This window comes from Lacerta agilis, chromosome 9 (assembly GCF_009819535.1).
Source record: "Lacerta agilis isolate rLacAgi1 chromosome 9, rLacAgi1.pri, whole genome shotgun sequence".
Lineage (NCBI taxonomy): Eukaryota > Metazoa > Chordata > Lepidosauria > Squamata > Lacertidae > Lacerta > Lacerta agilis.
In genome coordinates this window covers 10,307,149-10,323,348 of record NC_046320.1, presented here as the reverse complement: position 1 = coordinate 10,323,348, position 16,200 = coordinate 10,307,149, and the positions used below count along the sequence as shown (strand labels likewise).

The 16,200-nt window shown below is 49.0% G+C and overlaps 1 protein-coding gene across 1 annotated transcript in view; it reads right to left on the bottom strand.

Annotated features, from left to right (window-relative positions):
* The window catches only part of LOC117053166 (coiled-coil domain-containing protein 33-like), a 78,109-nt gene that overhangs the window by 26,076 nt on the left and 35,833 nt on the right, over positions 1–16,200 (bottom strand). The window contains exons 4-7 of the mRNA XM_033160716.1: positions 11,206–11,315; positions 6,658–6,759; positions 3,534–3,625; positions 2,213–2,333 (exon numbers count right to left, since the gene is read on the bottom strand). Coding sequence (XP_033016607.1) covers positions 2,213–2,333; positions 3,534–3,625; positions 6,658–6,759; positions 11,206–11,315 — 425 coding nt within the window. The remainder of the gene's footprint in view (positions 1–2,212; positions 2,334–3,533; positions 3,626–6,657; positions 6,760–11,205; positions 11,316–16,200) is intronic.

Genomic DNA, 16,200 nt, shown 5'->3' with positions numbered 1-16,200 from the left:
GACCAAGGGGATTGAGGGTCTGGAAATCAAGTCTTATGAGGAATGGTTGAAGGAGCTGGGTGTGTACAGCCTGGAAAAGAAGAGACTGAGAGGAGATATGATGGCCATCTTCAAATATGTCAAGGATTGTAACACGGAGGATGGAGCAAGCTTATTTTCTCCTCCTCTAGAGGGTAAGACCCGAACCAATGAAGAACTGCACTGCAAAATTCAGAGGTGTGAATTTTAAAGGATGCTTATATGTGTCCACCTGTGCATTGTTTCTGAAAGGGTGGCTTAGGTAAGCTTGCCTTCTAATGCAAACTGAATGGAATTTCTCCTCTATTCCCACTCAGCGACAGAGCGCACGGCATGCAGAAGGGACTGAGGTGCAGGCCTTCGTGTCTTTGGCTTAGGCTGGAGAAGGGCTCTCTCCCAGGATAAAAAAGAAAGGTAAAAGACCCCTGGATGGTTAAGTCCAGTCAAAGGCGACTATGGGATGCGGCACTCGTCTCACTTTCAGGCCAAGGGAGCTGGCGTTCGTCCACAGACAGCTTTCCAGGTCATGTGGCCAGCAGGACTAAACTGCTTCTGCCGCAACGGAAACCAGAGCTCACGGAAACGCCGTTTACCTTCCCGCCACTGCAGTACCTATTTATCTGCTTGCAGTGGTGTGCTTTGAAACTGCTAGGTTGACAGGAGTTGAGACAGAGCAACAGGAGCTCACCCCGTCACGGGGATTCGAACCACCGACCTTCTGATCGGAAAGCCCAAGAGGCTCAGTGGTTTAGACCAGTGGCGTAGGAAGGTGGGGGCGTTGAGAGCAGCACCCCCCCCCCAGTTCCAGCTGGTTCCAGCCTGGAGGGGGTGACACTCAGTGCCACCCCCCCCGTGACTCCCAAGCTGCCGCCTAGCACCACTTCCGTGCGGCGGCTGCTCACGCTGCAACTCTCTGCTCACGCGCTGCAGCCTTATGAGTTGCTGCACGGACAGGGTGCCACACGCGCCCGGCATCCGGGATGGACTGCGCAAGTGCGGAATCCCGCACGGACTGTGCATGCCTCGCAGCCTTGCGAGTTGCCATGCGGTGGCTGCTTGCGCCTGGCATTCCGGACGGACTGCGCTCCTTAGCGTGCATGCGTTGTGGTGTCATGGCGCACGTGCGCTACGGAGTAGCACCGTGCCCCTGGGGGGTGCCCACGTGTTTGTCACTCTGGGCAGCAAAGTGGCTCCGGACGCCACTGGTTTAGACCACAGCGCCACCCGTGTCCCTTTACTTCTCCCAGCATCGCTGATGCCAATCAGTGCAAAGGTAGCTTTTTCTAATACTACACAAGAAATCTGCAAAAAAAGCTGAGAAGGGAGACTGGCCAGTTCCACCGGGCCATTTAATTGAAAAGCCTTCCCTAAAACCAACATTCAATCAAGGCTTTTAAAGAAAACTAACAGGGTGTGTGTGACGAAAGGAATAAATTTTCTCAGCCCAGATGGCTCTGCTAAATCATTTATGCCGCCAAACCTGCCTCCCTTTTCCCCAGCTTTGCTTGGCACCAGGCCTCATCAAAGAGGCTGTCAGCTGAATCAGGATGAACCCCCTTTTGATGGGACTTGGCTGCAAATGCCTTCCTCTTTAGGCTAATTTCCGCCCTCCCCACTGGTGCATCCCCAGAGGGGCTGTTTCTTAAGTTGTAGGAGCCAAAAGGAATCTGTTTCGGATGGCAGCTTCCTTCATCTTGGCAGGAAGGGATGCAAGAGGTAAGGTAGATGTGGTCCGCGAAGAGGCTTTGGAGGAACTGAAAATGGGGATAGGTACTGTGAGCGAGCCTGAAATCCCCCTTCCAATTCCAAATTGGATGAACAAACAATCAAAGCAAGCGCACTCAGGGCCCTCCAGCAGCATTTGTTCCTGCTGTGCCTGAGTCATGCTGGGGGAGAGCAATTGAAGCCTCTCCAATGCAACTGTGCAACCCACTAGCCATGGGCCTCAGGCAGGGGCCTCCACTTCTTTCTGTGCAGCCCCAAGCTCAGGAAGGAAGGAAGGAAGGAAGGAAGGAAGGCAGTGTGGGGGAACTGGTTGTGCTGCCCTAAATCCACCTCTGGATACTTTTGGCTGGCCTCTGTGAGAACACGATGCTGGCCTGGATTGGCCACTGGCCTGATCCAGCAGGCTCCTCTTTCTCTCCTTATGTCCTTCCTCAAGGCAGAAAACTTTCAAGCAACACTTGGCTAGTACCTGCGGGTGTCCTTGGTTGATGACTTGTGGGACCTCAAAAGCCTCCATTGGAGGATCTGGGAAGGTGATGTCCTTCTCTGGGACCGGGTGAGCATCAAGCGGCCGGGCCTTCATCTCTTTCCTTCAGAGGGAGGGAGGGAGGGGGAGAACGGAATAATAGGGGTTGTTTGCAGCTATCATTCAGAAATGTATTGCCAGATTGTCTAAGAATGACGACACAACTCTAGGCGCATTTCCTCAGAAGCAAGGGTGGGAAAGTCTGTCCATTTCAAATTCTCTTGCTCCTTCCATCTTAAATTCAGCTCTCCACATTTCCACATCATTTTGCTTTTTTAAAAAATAGTCTCCATAAAAATTCACCAGCATATTAGTGCTAATTTCTCCTAACATACAGCTTTTTGGATGCACATCCAATATGCACATTTTGGCAAAGCAATTTCCCCCAATACAACGAATTTTTGTGTGCTATAGTCACGATACTTGCATTCGTATGAACACGTTATCTCAGTATACAGGTATGCATTTTTGCCAACACTACTAGGCTGGAGAACTGCACTGCAATATTTGGGAGAGCGTGACTTTTGAAGAATGGCTGCATTTTGGTTTGTGTTTCATTTCTGGGCAGCTTCAGTTCAGAAAGTTCAAGTTAGCTAGTTCAGTATTGCCTACATTGACCAAGAGTGGCTCTCTTTCGCTCATCGGGGGATGTTTGGTAGAATCTGCACAGTTATGTACTGAGTTGAATAGGATCCAAAATGCAGCAGTCTGATTGGTCCTAGAACAATAGGATTGAGATTGCAGCAGTCTGACTGGTCCCAGAACAATAGGATTGAGATTGCAGCAGTCTGATTGGTCCCAGAACAATAGGATTGAGATTGCAGCAGTCTGATTGGTCCGCAGGAGCCACCCAATCCAGCTCCAGGTGGAAGTGAATCCGCACTCCGATTGGCATACAGGAGTATCCCGGAATTAGCCAATCACGTGGGGCCCATTGTGTAAATAGTGTATATAAAGCAAACGTTTTGGGGGAACTGCATTCCTCACTACTATGAGCTGAATAAAGAGCATGAAATTCACACTTAATTCCTAGTATATTTCATGCACTAAGGCAGAATTTATGTCCTCTTGTGCAAAGATGCTTAGGGTTATAGTTAGGACATGTCTAGGACTGCCCTGTCCCCGTCCCCACCCCATTCATGTGCCTTTAGCTGGAATTCCTGCATTGCAGGGGATTGGGCAAGAGGACCCTTTAGGGTACCTTCCAACTTTACAGTTCTTTGATTCTATTCTTAGCAGTCTGTTGTGATTTCTCCCCACTTACATGTAAGCTTTGACGTTGTTCACTATCCGGCCTACAGCTAAGACGGTGCCGTCGGGCTGTTCCAGAGGCTCATTGATCCCCTTGAGGAATACCTGAAATCAGAGAGAATGATTACCAAAGACCTGGTTCTGCTCTTAATGCCCCTTCCGCCCTTAGAAGGAGGGTGGGTTGCAGTAATCACGGCCCCTGCACGTGCTCAGGGGATGCTGCCATCCCCTGGCACTATTGGCCGATCTCTGGGCACGGTGCCCTGCCCAACTGGTCAACCAGCTCAGTCGGCAAGGGCGTGCCCACTGCATTTAAGTGGGCCCGCGGCCAGAGCTTGGCCTCTTCTCTTCACTGCCCAGCTGACCCGGTTTTTCCCTGCCCACCCCCCCTTTAGGCTAGGTTTCTTCTCGACCTCGCTATGGACCGCGGTTGGTCGCCGTTGAGGGGCCTGGTAGGAATTTTCCCACTTGGCAAATTGGCTCCGCCTGGTGGTTTTCGCCTACCTCGTAGCAATTCGTCACAACTTTGGTTTTGGCGGTTAGGCATTGGACTATCTCGGGAAGGTTAGAATGGGGGGGGGGAGGTTGGGCCATCACCTCCCCCAAATGCTGAAGGAGTCCGGGGGGCGTGTCCGTGTCCAGAGCCGTGGAAGGTGAGGGCCTAAGGCACGCCCCATATCGGTGATCACAGGGTGAGATCCTAGCTGATGTGCAGCAGCAGGGCTCACCCATCTGTGGTTATCCCTTCCCGGACTGCCAGTGCAACGTACTGGAGTCGGATATAGCTAGTTAGGTCCAATGCCTAATGCCAATACCGCTCAACATCCGTTACCAATAAAGTTGTGGCCTTTTCTTGCCCATTTAACCTTATTCATGGTGTCTTGTGTCTTATTTATCACGGGAGGGGATGGGATATAGACATGCAACACATGTTCACAATCATCAACCCTTCCCCTCACTTCTCCCCTAAATGTTACCTCTTAGCATCTTTGACTTCTCATAACTTCTTCTTTCTTCTATTTCTTATGAATTCTCATCTCATCTCATCTCATCTCATCTGTAAGCTCCTTATGCAGCCACACTGGTTTCTTTAGATGCCTCCCACTTTTCTTTCTTGTTAGAATTGTCTACCTTGTGCCTTCAATATTTCACCTTTAAGAAACTCCCATCCATCTTGTACTTCCTTCTCTCTGAGTATTTCTAGCTATGGGATCTCACCCAGCGGTTCCTTAAACTTTTTGAAACCAGCCTTTTTCAAGTCTAGAGTGCATGTCCAACCACACTCAGCTTTTACTTGCCTCTGTGTCATGAAACCCAAGAGGACCTGATCACTTCCTCCCAAGGTTTCCAGTACAGTGGTACCCCTGGTTACGTACTTAATTCGTTCTGGAGGTCCGTTCTTAACCTGAAACTGTTCTTAACCTGAAGCACCACTTTAGCTAATGGGGCCTCCTGCTGCCGCTGCGCCGCCAGAGCACGATTTCTGTTCTTATCCTGAAGCAAAGTTCTTAACCTGAAGCGTTATTTCTGGGTTAGCGGAATCTGTAACCTGAAGTGTATGTAACCTGAAGCATATGTAACCCGAGGTACCACTGTACTTCCACTTCATTAATCAGTTCCTCCCTGTAGGTGAGGACCAGGTCCAAGATAGACAACCCCCTTGTTGCTTCTTCTATCTTCTGGAAAAATGAAATTTTCAGCGAGGCAAGGGAGAAATTTGTTGGAACTTATATTCTTGGCAGAGTTTAACAGATATCAGGGTAGCTGAAGTTTCCTTTGACTACTATATCTCTCCTTTTTGAATGGTTTGGCAATCTGCTCTAGGAAGGCATCATCCAAGTCTTCGGTCTGGCTTGGCGGTCTATAGCTGACACCACTGTAAGGTCCCTGTTGCTTCCCTCTCCTACAATTTTTACCCATATGCCCTCAATCTGTGTCCCATGGTGTTCCATGCTCCAGGTCATGGATTTCGTCACAAGTGTACATATTCTTTATGTATAATGCTGCTACTCCCCCCTCCCTCCCTGCTTGCTCTATTCCTTTTGAACAGGTTATACCCCTCAGTTTCTACATTCCAGTCATTAGTCTCATCCCACCAGGTTTCAGTAATGCCTGGTGGGTCATATTTGCCATTTTGCATTTAGAGTTCAAATTCATCTTGCTTGTTTCCCATACTCTGAGTATTAGTATAGAGACAACTGAAACCATGAGTCATTCCCTTTCTTCTTGCAGTTTCCTGTCCTTTATCAGGTTTCTGGGGCACCACCTCAGTTTCCTATGCATCAATCAAGCTATTATCACCAGTACCAGTATCACCTGTAATATTGTCTCCCTCCCCCTTAAGCTCTCCTGATCAGGTGGCATCCTCCAGATGTTGTTGGGCTTCAGCTCCCATCAGCCCCAGCCAATATAGCCAACTGCAACTAGCGGAGGAGCAGAATCTTGGGGTGGGGGGCATTTGGGCTGTGAGCCCCTCCATGTTATCCTCAGGTTGTATAGATTTCCAAATAAAACAATCTATCCTAAAGACACCAGTCTCCACCAACCTTCCTTCCAAGGAAACAAAACCCAGAGTGAGTGCTGGAACCCCTGGAAATTCTCACTGCTCAGAGACTGGGGTGCTATGTAACAATATTAAGGTTTTTTTAAGGTACCTTAAAAAGGGGGGGGCACAATAATTCCTGATGGAGGAGAGTTTCCTCCTATTCCTTCACTTTCTCATTTCCACCAATACAACAAAATTAATGGAGACAGGATCTCTAGCAAGCAGGGATAGAAGCTGGGAGAGGTGGGAGGGGAAAGGAGGTAGGAAGGGAAAGGATCCATCCATTCCAGACCCTTGATCATCTTCACTGTCCTCTGCACATATTCCAGCAAGTCAACGCCCACCTTAATTAATTAGTTTCCATTCATTTAAAGTCACCACATGCTGTGTGAAAATTCCCTACCTTTGTGCGTTCTGAAATTGTCACCAATCCATTTGGTCAGCAGAAACAGAATTGCGGCCGCAGGCACTTGCGGGGCATTTGACCCCAAAGGTCTTGGCACTGGCCTGGTGCCACTCACCTCCTCAAAGGTCCCAAAGCTCGCCAATGCCACCTCGCCCACCACTTTGGATTTGCTGACCTGAACCTTACCTCCAAGCCTGTGTAATTCATTCCAGGCTGGCGGGGGATGAGACTGCCTTTACGGATTATGGTGACGTGCAGCTTGGTCCCCGCCGGGTCCTTCTTCCTAGGCTGTTCGGGAAAGAACGAAATGCTTAAGGTGAAATGGGAATGGAGAGAGAGCAAGCAAATGAGGAAACAAACCAAGAGTTTCTCAACAGTCCAGATTACTCTGTGGTGGCCCCGAGCGGCCATAACTGCAGGCACTGATAATTAAACCCCATTGTCCTCTGGAGTGCCCTGTCTAGAAAGATCAATGCCATCAATCTTTCCCCTTTGGCATTTAAACATTTCGCAGCCCATGAAGACCCGCCAACAACCTCTAAGGGAAAAGTAAATAATGTTTGGATCGGCAGAGAAAAGAGACACGTTATGCATTTAAAACACACTGTTTCCCCCAAAGGTTCCTGGGAACTGTAGTCTGCCCCTCACAGAGCTATGATTCCCAGTGCCACTACAATTCCTAGCACCAACACTGAACTGAGGGCTGTGAAGGGCTGACCTTTCTTCCCACTGAGCCAAACACATAAGCGGACTTGCCACAAAATGGCGACCCCCTACGGATTCTTAAATGCGAGTAAAGCAGCCATGCCAGCAGCTTTGGATGACCGTTTGGGATCATGAATAAATCAGCCAGAGAAACACAAAGAACCACATGGAAAGCTAATCTCGGGGCCACTGGAGTCTGCAAATGGACTTTGGAGCAATCACGCCACAAGACAGCTAATCATTATTACCTCATCAATACAAGCACTCTCCTTAAAAATCACTGTTCAAATGAGGGGAAATGGTGTATGGAATAAAGGTCAGGTTTTTTTAATGCAGAGAGGGAGGGAATTAACAGGCGTTACATTCTGTGCTGCGTGAAACCTTGACAAAAACGCATAATTCCTCCCCCCACCCCCACCCCAGGATGCAGCGGCTCCTTCTGAGGCAGAGGAAGACAAGCCCATCTCACCCAGAGCTGATGAGTTTTAGGTTTGCCCCCCTTCCCCTCCCTACAAGGATAGCAATTGAGTCAGGGGGAGAAGAAGAAGCTGACAGTCACTGCTATCCCTTGGACCAGGTGTAAGTAGGCAGCAGGAAGGTGGGGGGCTGGCTGAGGACAGATGGGCAGGGCAGGGCACCATCCACCCCAATGGAGCAGTTCCAAAGGTCCCAGGTTCAGGCGTGCTGTGAGGGAGGGGATTTTGGGGCCCATATGGATTTTCTTCTGGAAGCACACAAAGCAGAAAAGAGTCCTAAACTTGCACACTATATTCCACTATGGTTTGAGAAGGGGCTTCAGTGTGTTAAGTTCCAGTTGTCTCACCCAAATAAAGGATATTACAGAGTTGGAAAGAGGAAAGCGCAAAATATGGTCTGAAGCTCAACATCAAAAAAACTAAGATCATGGCCACTGGTCCCATCACCTCCTGGCAAATACAAGGGGAAGAAATGGAGGCAGTGAGAGATTTCACTTTCTTGGGTTCCATGATCACTGCAGATGGTGACAGCAGTCACGAAATTAGAAGACGCCTGCTTCTTGGGAGAAAAGCAATGACAAACCTAGACAGCATCTTAAAAAGCAAAGACATCACCTTGCCAACAAAGGTCCGTATAGTTAAAGCTATGGTTTCCCCAGTAGTAATGTACGGAAGTGAGAGCTGGACCATCAAGAAGGCTGATCGCCGAAGAATTGATGCTTTTGAATTATGGTGCTGGAGGAGACTCTTGAGAGTCCCATGGACTGCAAGAAGATCAAACCTATCCATTCTCAAGGAAATCAGCCCTGAGTGCACACTAGAAGGACAGATCCTGAAGCTGAGGCTCCAGTACTTTGGCCACCTCATGAGAAGAGAAGACTCCCTAGAAAAGACCCTGATGTTGGGAAAGATGGAGGGCACAAGGAGAAGGGGACGACAGAGGATGACATGGTTGGACAGTGTTTTCGAAGCTACTAACATGAGTTTGGCCAAACTGCGAGAGGCAGTGAAGGATAGGCGTGCCTGGTGTGCTCTGGTCCATGGGGTCACGAAGAGTCGGACATGACTGAACGACTGAACAACAACAACAACAACAGAGTTGGGGGAGGTTCAGGACAGTTCAAAGAAAGGGCTTCTTCCCAGAGTACAAACACGGAACTCCCTCCCACAGGAGGCAGCAATGGCCACCAACCTAGAAGAGAATTGGACAAATTCATGGAGGATAAAGCTATTGTTGGCTGCTGACCAATATGGCTCTACACTTGATCTTAGCCAAAAGGCCTCTGCTCTGCCCTCCACAGAAGGAGGCAGCAAGACATCTGAGTGCCAGTTGCTGGAAGCCCCAGGAGGGCAGAGGGCTGCTCTTGTGATTGGGTCCTGCTTGCTGGTTTCCTAAAGGCCTCTGGTTGGCTGCTGGACTAGATGGGCCACTGACCTGATCCAGCAGGCTGATCAGATGTTCTTACGCTTAGTTAGGGGGAAGTCATGAAAACAGAATAAACTGCCGTGTGAATGCAGCCTGGCTCAGACCAGCTTGGTCTATGTTGACTGGAAATGGCTCTACAGGGTTTCAGACAAGAGGTCTCACTCCATCCTACCTGGAGATGTCAGAGCTCAAACCCAGGCAAAGCAGATGATGGCCCTTCCCCTCTTTTGAAGGAATCCCGGGGCTCTGGCTTATCACATTTACTCGAGCACATGCTTCTGACTTCTCAGGCTTTGAAAACCTGAAACATTTTCCCATCGCGGATTATTGCCTTTGCATAAAGATTTCCTGGGCCTGACCCCAGTGATCTTCAACAAAACGTTTTTTGTGTGAGTGAGGCTGCTGTAGAATGTAGTGTGTAAGCCTGGAATTAGGAAGTTGGATCCCAACATGCGGGGAAAGTAAAGATGCCTCCTTGGGAGAGAGAAGAAGAAGACTGTCTTGGAAGACAGGTGGTACATTTGAATCAGTCCTCTGTGTCAGAAAAATGCACAACAAATGGGAACACAGCAAAACTTGGAAGAGGCTAGGTGAGAACTCCCTGCTGCAACATCTTCTCTTCTCCATGCAGGAGAATCAGGGCTCATCCATACGTCCCTTATCCACAGTGGTGTGTGGATCCACAAGCAAAAGTGAGTAGAGCAACATGATCTAATATTCTCACACAGCCCTCCCTGTTCTCCATGTGGGCAAGCAAGAGGCATTATCAGAGCTCGAGGCCAGGCAAAAATATTCAAGGAGGGTGCAAAGCAGAGAAAATGAGAGGCTGGCAACTTGGAGAGAGTCTTGAGGGCCAAACAGACATGCCTGGAGGGCCATAATTGGCCTGCCGGCCTCAGTTTCCCCTCTCTGCAGTAATGCACTTGTTTATTCATGACAATCCATCTTTGAAGATGGATAGCAACTTATCAGGGCACATAAAGGCCAGGCCTTTAGATTGCTTGCATAGATCATCCAAGCCTGAGGTGGGGACCTCCTGCAGCCCAAGAGCCACATTCCTGCCTGGGCAACTGTCTGAGGGTCACAGGCCAGTTGTGGATGAGGCCACAGGCAGAAGTGGGCACTGCAACTCATGCCACATTTAACTGTGTGCACACAATCCCACTCCCCTCTCTAACCTCTAACCTCCATCCAAACAAGGAAGAGGCATTTGTTGTTGTTGTTCAGTTGTTCAGTCGTGTCTGACTCTTTGTGACCCCATGGACCAGAGCACGCCAGGCACACCTATCCTCCACTGCCTCCCGCAGTTTGGCCAAACTCATGCCAGTCGCTTCGAGAACACTGTCCAACCATCTCATCCTCTGTCGTCCCCTTCTCCTTGTGCCCTCCATCTTTCCCAACATCAGGGTCTTTTCTAGGGAGTCTTCTCTTCTCATGAGGTGGCCAAAGTACTGGAGCCTCAACTTCAGGATCTGCCCTCCCAGTGAGCACTCAGGGCTGATTTCCTTAAGAATGGATAAATTTGATCTTTTTGCAGTCCATGGGACTCTCAAGAGTCTTCTCCAGCCCCATAATTCAAAAGCATCAATTCTTCGGCGATCAGGAAGAGGCATTAGCAGACTTATTCTAAAAAACCCTCAAGGAGGGTGTGTGTGCAAAGCATATTATTGAGCTTTGGCCTGGGGAGAGCTCCAAGGGTCAGACAGAGGGGCCTGAAGGGTCACATTTGGCCCCCAGGACCTGAGGCTCTGCACCCCAGTCTGCCACATCTCAGACGGCACAGCAGGCAAGCACAAAGCAGTGCCTCTCCCAACCATCAAAGCATGTAGGCAGCTTCCCAGAGGAGGAGGCAGCTCTCCGAACAGAGGTGGGGAACCTGCAGCCTTCCAGGCATGGCTTAACTCCAACCCCCATCGCCTCCAGTCAGCTTGGTTAATGGCCAGAGAGAATGGAACCCACCAACAAAACATGTGTCTGTGTCTTCCACAATGGTCCAGGTTTATGGTGATGGCCCAACTTTGCCTTTCTGAACCTTAAGTTAGGCATGGGCTGAGAAGCCAATGGTACATATGCCCAACGTTGGACAGCCAGGCAGATAATGGGAGCAGATTGTGGGTTGTGGCTTACCAGCACTAGGGCACAGTGGTAGTGGTGAAAGGGTTGCAGGTACTTCACAGGGATGCTGTATTTGGCCAAGATCTCTTTGGTGTCTTTGTCGGCCACAATCAGGGAAATGCCTGGAAAAGAAAGAAAAGGAGGCAGAATCATTAGCACGTGTAATTAAAATCCCTCGGGGCCAAAGTGCACCAAGCAGGAGGGGATTTTCAATTATTTTTATCAGAACAGTGAAGCAGAACATTGCATTGCATTGCTTTTGCATCTCACCTTTTCTCCAAGGAGCTCATGGTGCTGCACATGGTTCTCTCCTTCCTCATTTAATCCCTACAACAACCCTGTGAGGTAGGTTAGGCTGGGAGAGGCAGTGACTGGCTCCCAGTGTGGAGAGCCAGTGTGGTGTAGTGGTTAAGAGCGGTAGTCTCGTAATCTGGTGAACCGGGTTCGCGTCTCCACTCCTCCACATGCAGCTGCTGGGTGACCTTGGGCTAATCACACTTCTTTGAAGTCTCTCAGCCCCACTCACCTCACAGTGTTTGTTGTGAGGGAGGAAGGGAAAGGAGAATGTTAGCCGCTTTGAGACTTCTTTAGGTAGTGATAAAGCGGGATATCAAATCCAAACTCTTCTTCTCTTCTCCCAAGGTCACCCATGAGCTTCATGACTGAGTGGGGATTTGAACCCTGGATTCCCAGGTCTTTTGTTGTTGTTGTTCAGTCGTTCAGTCGTGTCCGACTCTTCGTGACCCCATGGACCAGAGCACGCCAGGCACGCCTATCCTTCACTGCCTCCCGCAGTTCGGCCAAACTCATGTTAGTAGCTTCGAGAACACTGTCCAACCATCTCATCCTCTGTCGTCCCCTTCTCCTTGTGCCCTCCATCTTTCCCAACATCAGGGTCTTTTCCAGGGAGTCTTCTCTTCTCATGAGGTGGCCAAAGTACTGGAGCCTCAACTTCAGGATCTGTCCTTCTAGTGAGCACTCAGGGCTGATTTCTTTGAGAATGGATAGGTTTGATCTTCTTGCAGTCCATGGGACTCTCAAGAGTCTTCTCCAGCACCATAATTCAAAAGCATCAATTCTTCGGCGATCAGCCTTCTTTATGGTCCAGCTTTAACTATACGGACCTTTGTCGGCAAGGTGATGTCTCTGCTTTTTAAGATGCTGTCTAGGTTTGTCATTGCTTTTCTCCCAAGAAGCAGGCGTCTTCTAATTTCGTGACTGCTGTCACTATCTGCAGTGATCATGGAACCCAAGAAAGTGAAATCTCTCACTGCCTCCATTTCTTCCCCTTCTATTTGCCAGGAAGTTCCAAGGGCCTAACCAGACACTAACCATCACACTGCACTGACTCTTTATAGGTTGACAGCAGGAAAGGTAGGATGCCACATCCTCACCATGCATTTAAAACTAATAAACCCCTCGCCCCAAGACTTTGTTAAAATTATTTGTGGAATGCAGCTCAGCGGTGGAACCCTTCCTTTGCATGGAAAGGGCCCCTGGTTCCATCTCTGGAATCACCAAGGTAGGCTGTGAAGAGCCTCTCTCTGAAACCATGAAGCACTGCTATCTGTCAGTGAGGAAAACACTCACTCAGACAGACCCCTGGCCCAACATGGCATTCGCCAACTTCCTATGTCCCTATACCACCAGCATCCAATTTGAAAGCGCCCACATGGGATCTTCAACTTGATTAACTAATCTAATGTACATTCATAGCTTTTATCAAGGCTGATGAGTTTCTCAAGCAGATGAGGCAAAAATCAATGTTACCAATTAAGGGGGGTAGCTCAATTGAGCATTGCTCCTAATCAGATTTGGTAGAGGAATCTCCTAATCACCATCACCATCATGTAGTGTGAAGAACAGAGGTTTTATTATTAATTTCCATTGTTTTACAGTTCACAAAACCTTACCCCGCGAGGTTAGACAAGGCTATTCCACAAACTTCCTTGCAAAGAATGGGGATAGACCTGCATCTTCAGCATCCAGAGATCCAACATATGCTATGAAAAAAGCCTGGAAAGTTTTCCGAGGGAGGGGCAGTCACAGTCTCGCAACCTAAACCACCTCATAGGGTTGTTGTGAGGATACAATGGAGAGGGAGGAGGTGTGTATGCCACCTTGAGTTCCTTTGAGAAAAGATAGGATATAAATATTGTTACAAAAGTTGGGCACTATCCCCACTCACTGTTGACCAGTAGCAAGATCCCAGGTTGGGGGGGGGGGGGGCTGGGATGCCAGGCACTCATAAGGGGTCTGTGTTGCTCTGGAGAATTGAGATACAGTGAAGACTGCCATAATTTTAAGGAATATGGTTTAGTCATCTATTTATACCTTCTGTCTGCATGGAGGGAGTCCGGGTCTTATAGCAGGGTCATTTCAAGAGGAGCAGTTCAGCCCTCTAGTCCAAGGCCTCTCTCCCAGCCTCCCTTCAGCCAGCCAGCCCAAGATGGATGCCCGTCTTTCTTCTCCCCTTTCTCCCTCCCAGCACACCTTGCTCTAAAGACTCTCTCTTCCTGTCACTTCTAACCCACACAACATCACCCTGGCAACCTCTTTCTGTCCAGACCCAAGATTCCTCTTAGATGGGCCATCAACACCTTTTGCCAGGTGAGGCCCTGGCTTGGAAAGGAAGCTGAGTCTGTGTTTTTCCACTGGCCTCCAATCTGTCATGGGCCAGGAGTCAGCTTCACCTGCTGAGCAGCAGCCTGAAGGAGCAGAAGGTGAAGTGACCGTACCTGCTGCTGATTAGCCTTCTTGCTCCTGATAAGAGCCAGCTGGCTCCAGCTTTCTTAAGCAGGGTTTCCAGCCTCAGTCAGTTGCTGGAAACAACATTCTTGCAGCTTCTCGCTTCTCGTGACCTTGGAACCTCCGGTTTCTTTACCCTTGGATCGTCTGACTATGTGAACTGACTATGTGAACTGAGATAGTCCTGACCTTAGGACTGGACTGGACTGGACCTTGTATACAGACTCTGTCTCCAGCCAAGTACCCTCTTGAGACTCGGCTGGTTGGCTGGCTTCTCCCTCCCCTGAGCTCTGCCGTGGCTGAATAGGAATATGACACAATCTTCCTTTCAGTACTCCAAATAATCAAAATCCTACCTTTTATTAATTTCTAGGGTTTAGTGGGGGTGGGGTCTCCCTTAATCTAAAATGAATGAATGGATGGATGTTGAACTTAGTGGTCCCTGAGGCTTCTTGCTGCTATGACAGCTTTCTCCTAGGCATCCAAGCAGTGCAAGGGGGAAATGGGGTGGGGGAGAGAGAACTGGCTGATGCCCCTACTCCTATTCCTGTTTCGCCACCAGGTGAAATTGGGAGAAGGGGGAAGTCTAGGTGTTCAAAGTGATGAAGGACTAAGGTGTGAGGGTGGGCAATGGGAGGCAGCTCACTTAACCTACTCTCTTTTCATGAGCACTCAACAAGGCTTGCTGCAAAATATGGGGGAAAGAGAGTGTAAATTGAGGCGGGTCATTTGTTCACACAACCCTGCTCTGATTTGCGACCCTCGCCTCCCACAAAATGTTGGCATGAATTCCCCACATTTCTAAACTGAAATCAACAAGCATCAAGCAAAAGGCTCATGTGATTAAAAATAGCCCTCTTCCACTGTCATGTTATTCTTCGCATTGCTTGTGAAAATGCCCTAGAATCCTCAGGGGCACCCAGTTGTCACTGCTGCTGTCCTTGGTGCTGAACTGTAGTCTATTGCTATTTGGAGGTGCTGTAAATGTTGGTGTCTTGCTGCTTAAGATACATATACTGTAGCTCATCAGTACAGCAAACTGTGGCCATGTTGCAATTAGATCGACCGACCCCACCATGAAACCTTATCTGTTTTCTCCTCCATCTACCCCACAATTCACAATCATTTATCTGAATACACTTTTTGTTGTTGGGGGAAGGAGGGGAACCTTGATAATGTGCTAATCTTGCCCTGCTAAAGCAGAAATATGAAATCCACAAACAGAGAAGGAACCTTCTAAATAAAGGGCACACAGAATAGAAATAATCAGCGCTGACCACCAAAAATAGAACAACAGAAGACTTATTTGTTAAGTAACTTCATTGTGTAGGAAATGGCCAGTAGTCCTCAGATGACCCAAACCCCCATAAAATAAGAGCATAAGAACCTAAGAAAAGCCTGCTGGATCAGGCCACTGGACCACCTAGACCAACATCCTGTTCTCACAGTGGCTGAGCAGTTGCCTATAGAGAAGCCAGCAAGAAAGACCCGACCACAAGATTCCTCTCCTTTTCCTGCTGTTTCCAGAAACTGGCATACAGAAGCATTGCTGCCTCCAACTGTGGAGACAGAGCAAAGCCAGCCTGGCTAGGAGCCATCAACAGACCTCTCCCCAGGAATGTGTCTAACCCCCCTTTAAAGCCATCCATAGGTGGCTGACCCTGCCGCCTCTGGGAGCCAGTTCCAAAGTTAAAGAAAAGTACTTTCTTTTATCTGTCCTGAGTTTTCCAACACTCAGCCTCCTTGGCTGTCCATGAGTTCTAGAGTTATGAGAGAGGGGCAACTTGTCTCTATCCACTTTCTCCATGCTCTGGATATATATATATAGAGAGAGAGAGGTAAAGGGACCCCTGACCATTAGGTCCAGTCGTGTCCGACTCTGGGGTTGCGGCGCCCATCTCGCGTTAATGGCTGAGGGAGCTGGCGTACAGCTTCCAGGTCATGTGACCAGCACGACTAAGCCGCTTCTGGTGAACCAGAGCAGCGCACGGAAATGCCGTTTACCTTCCCGCCAGAGCGGTACCTATTTATCTACTTGCACTTTGACATGCTTTTGAACTGCTAGGTGGGCAGGAGCTGGGACCGAGCAACGGGAGCTCACCCCATCACGGGGATTCAAACCGCCGACCTTCTGATCAGCAAGCCCTAGGCTCTGTGGTTTAACCCACAGCGCCACATATGTAATTTTATAAACCTCTATCATGTTGCCTCTTATTCACCTTTTCTCTGAACTAAAGAGTCCCAAACTCTGCAACCTTT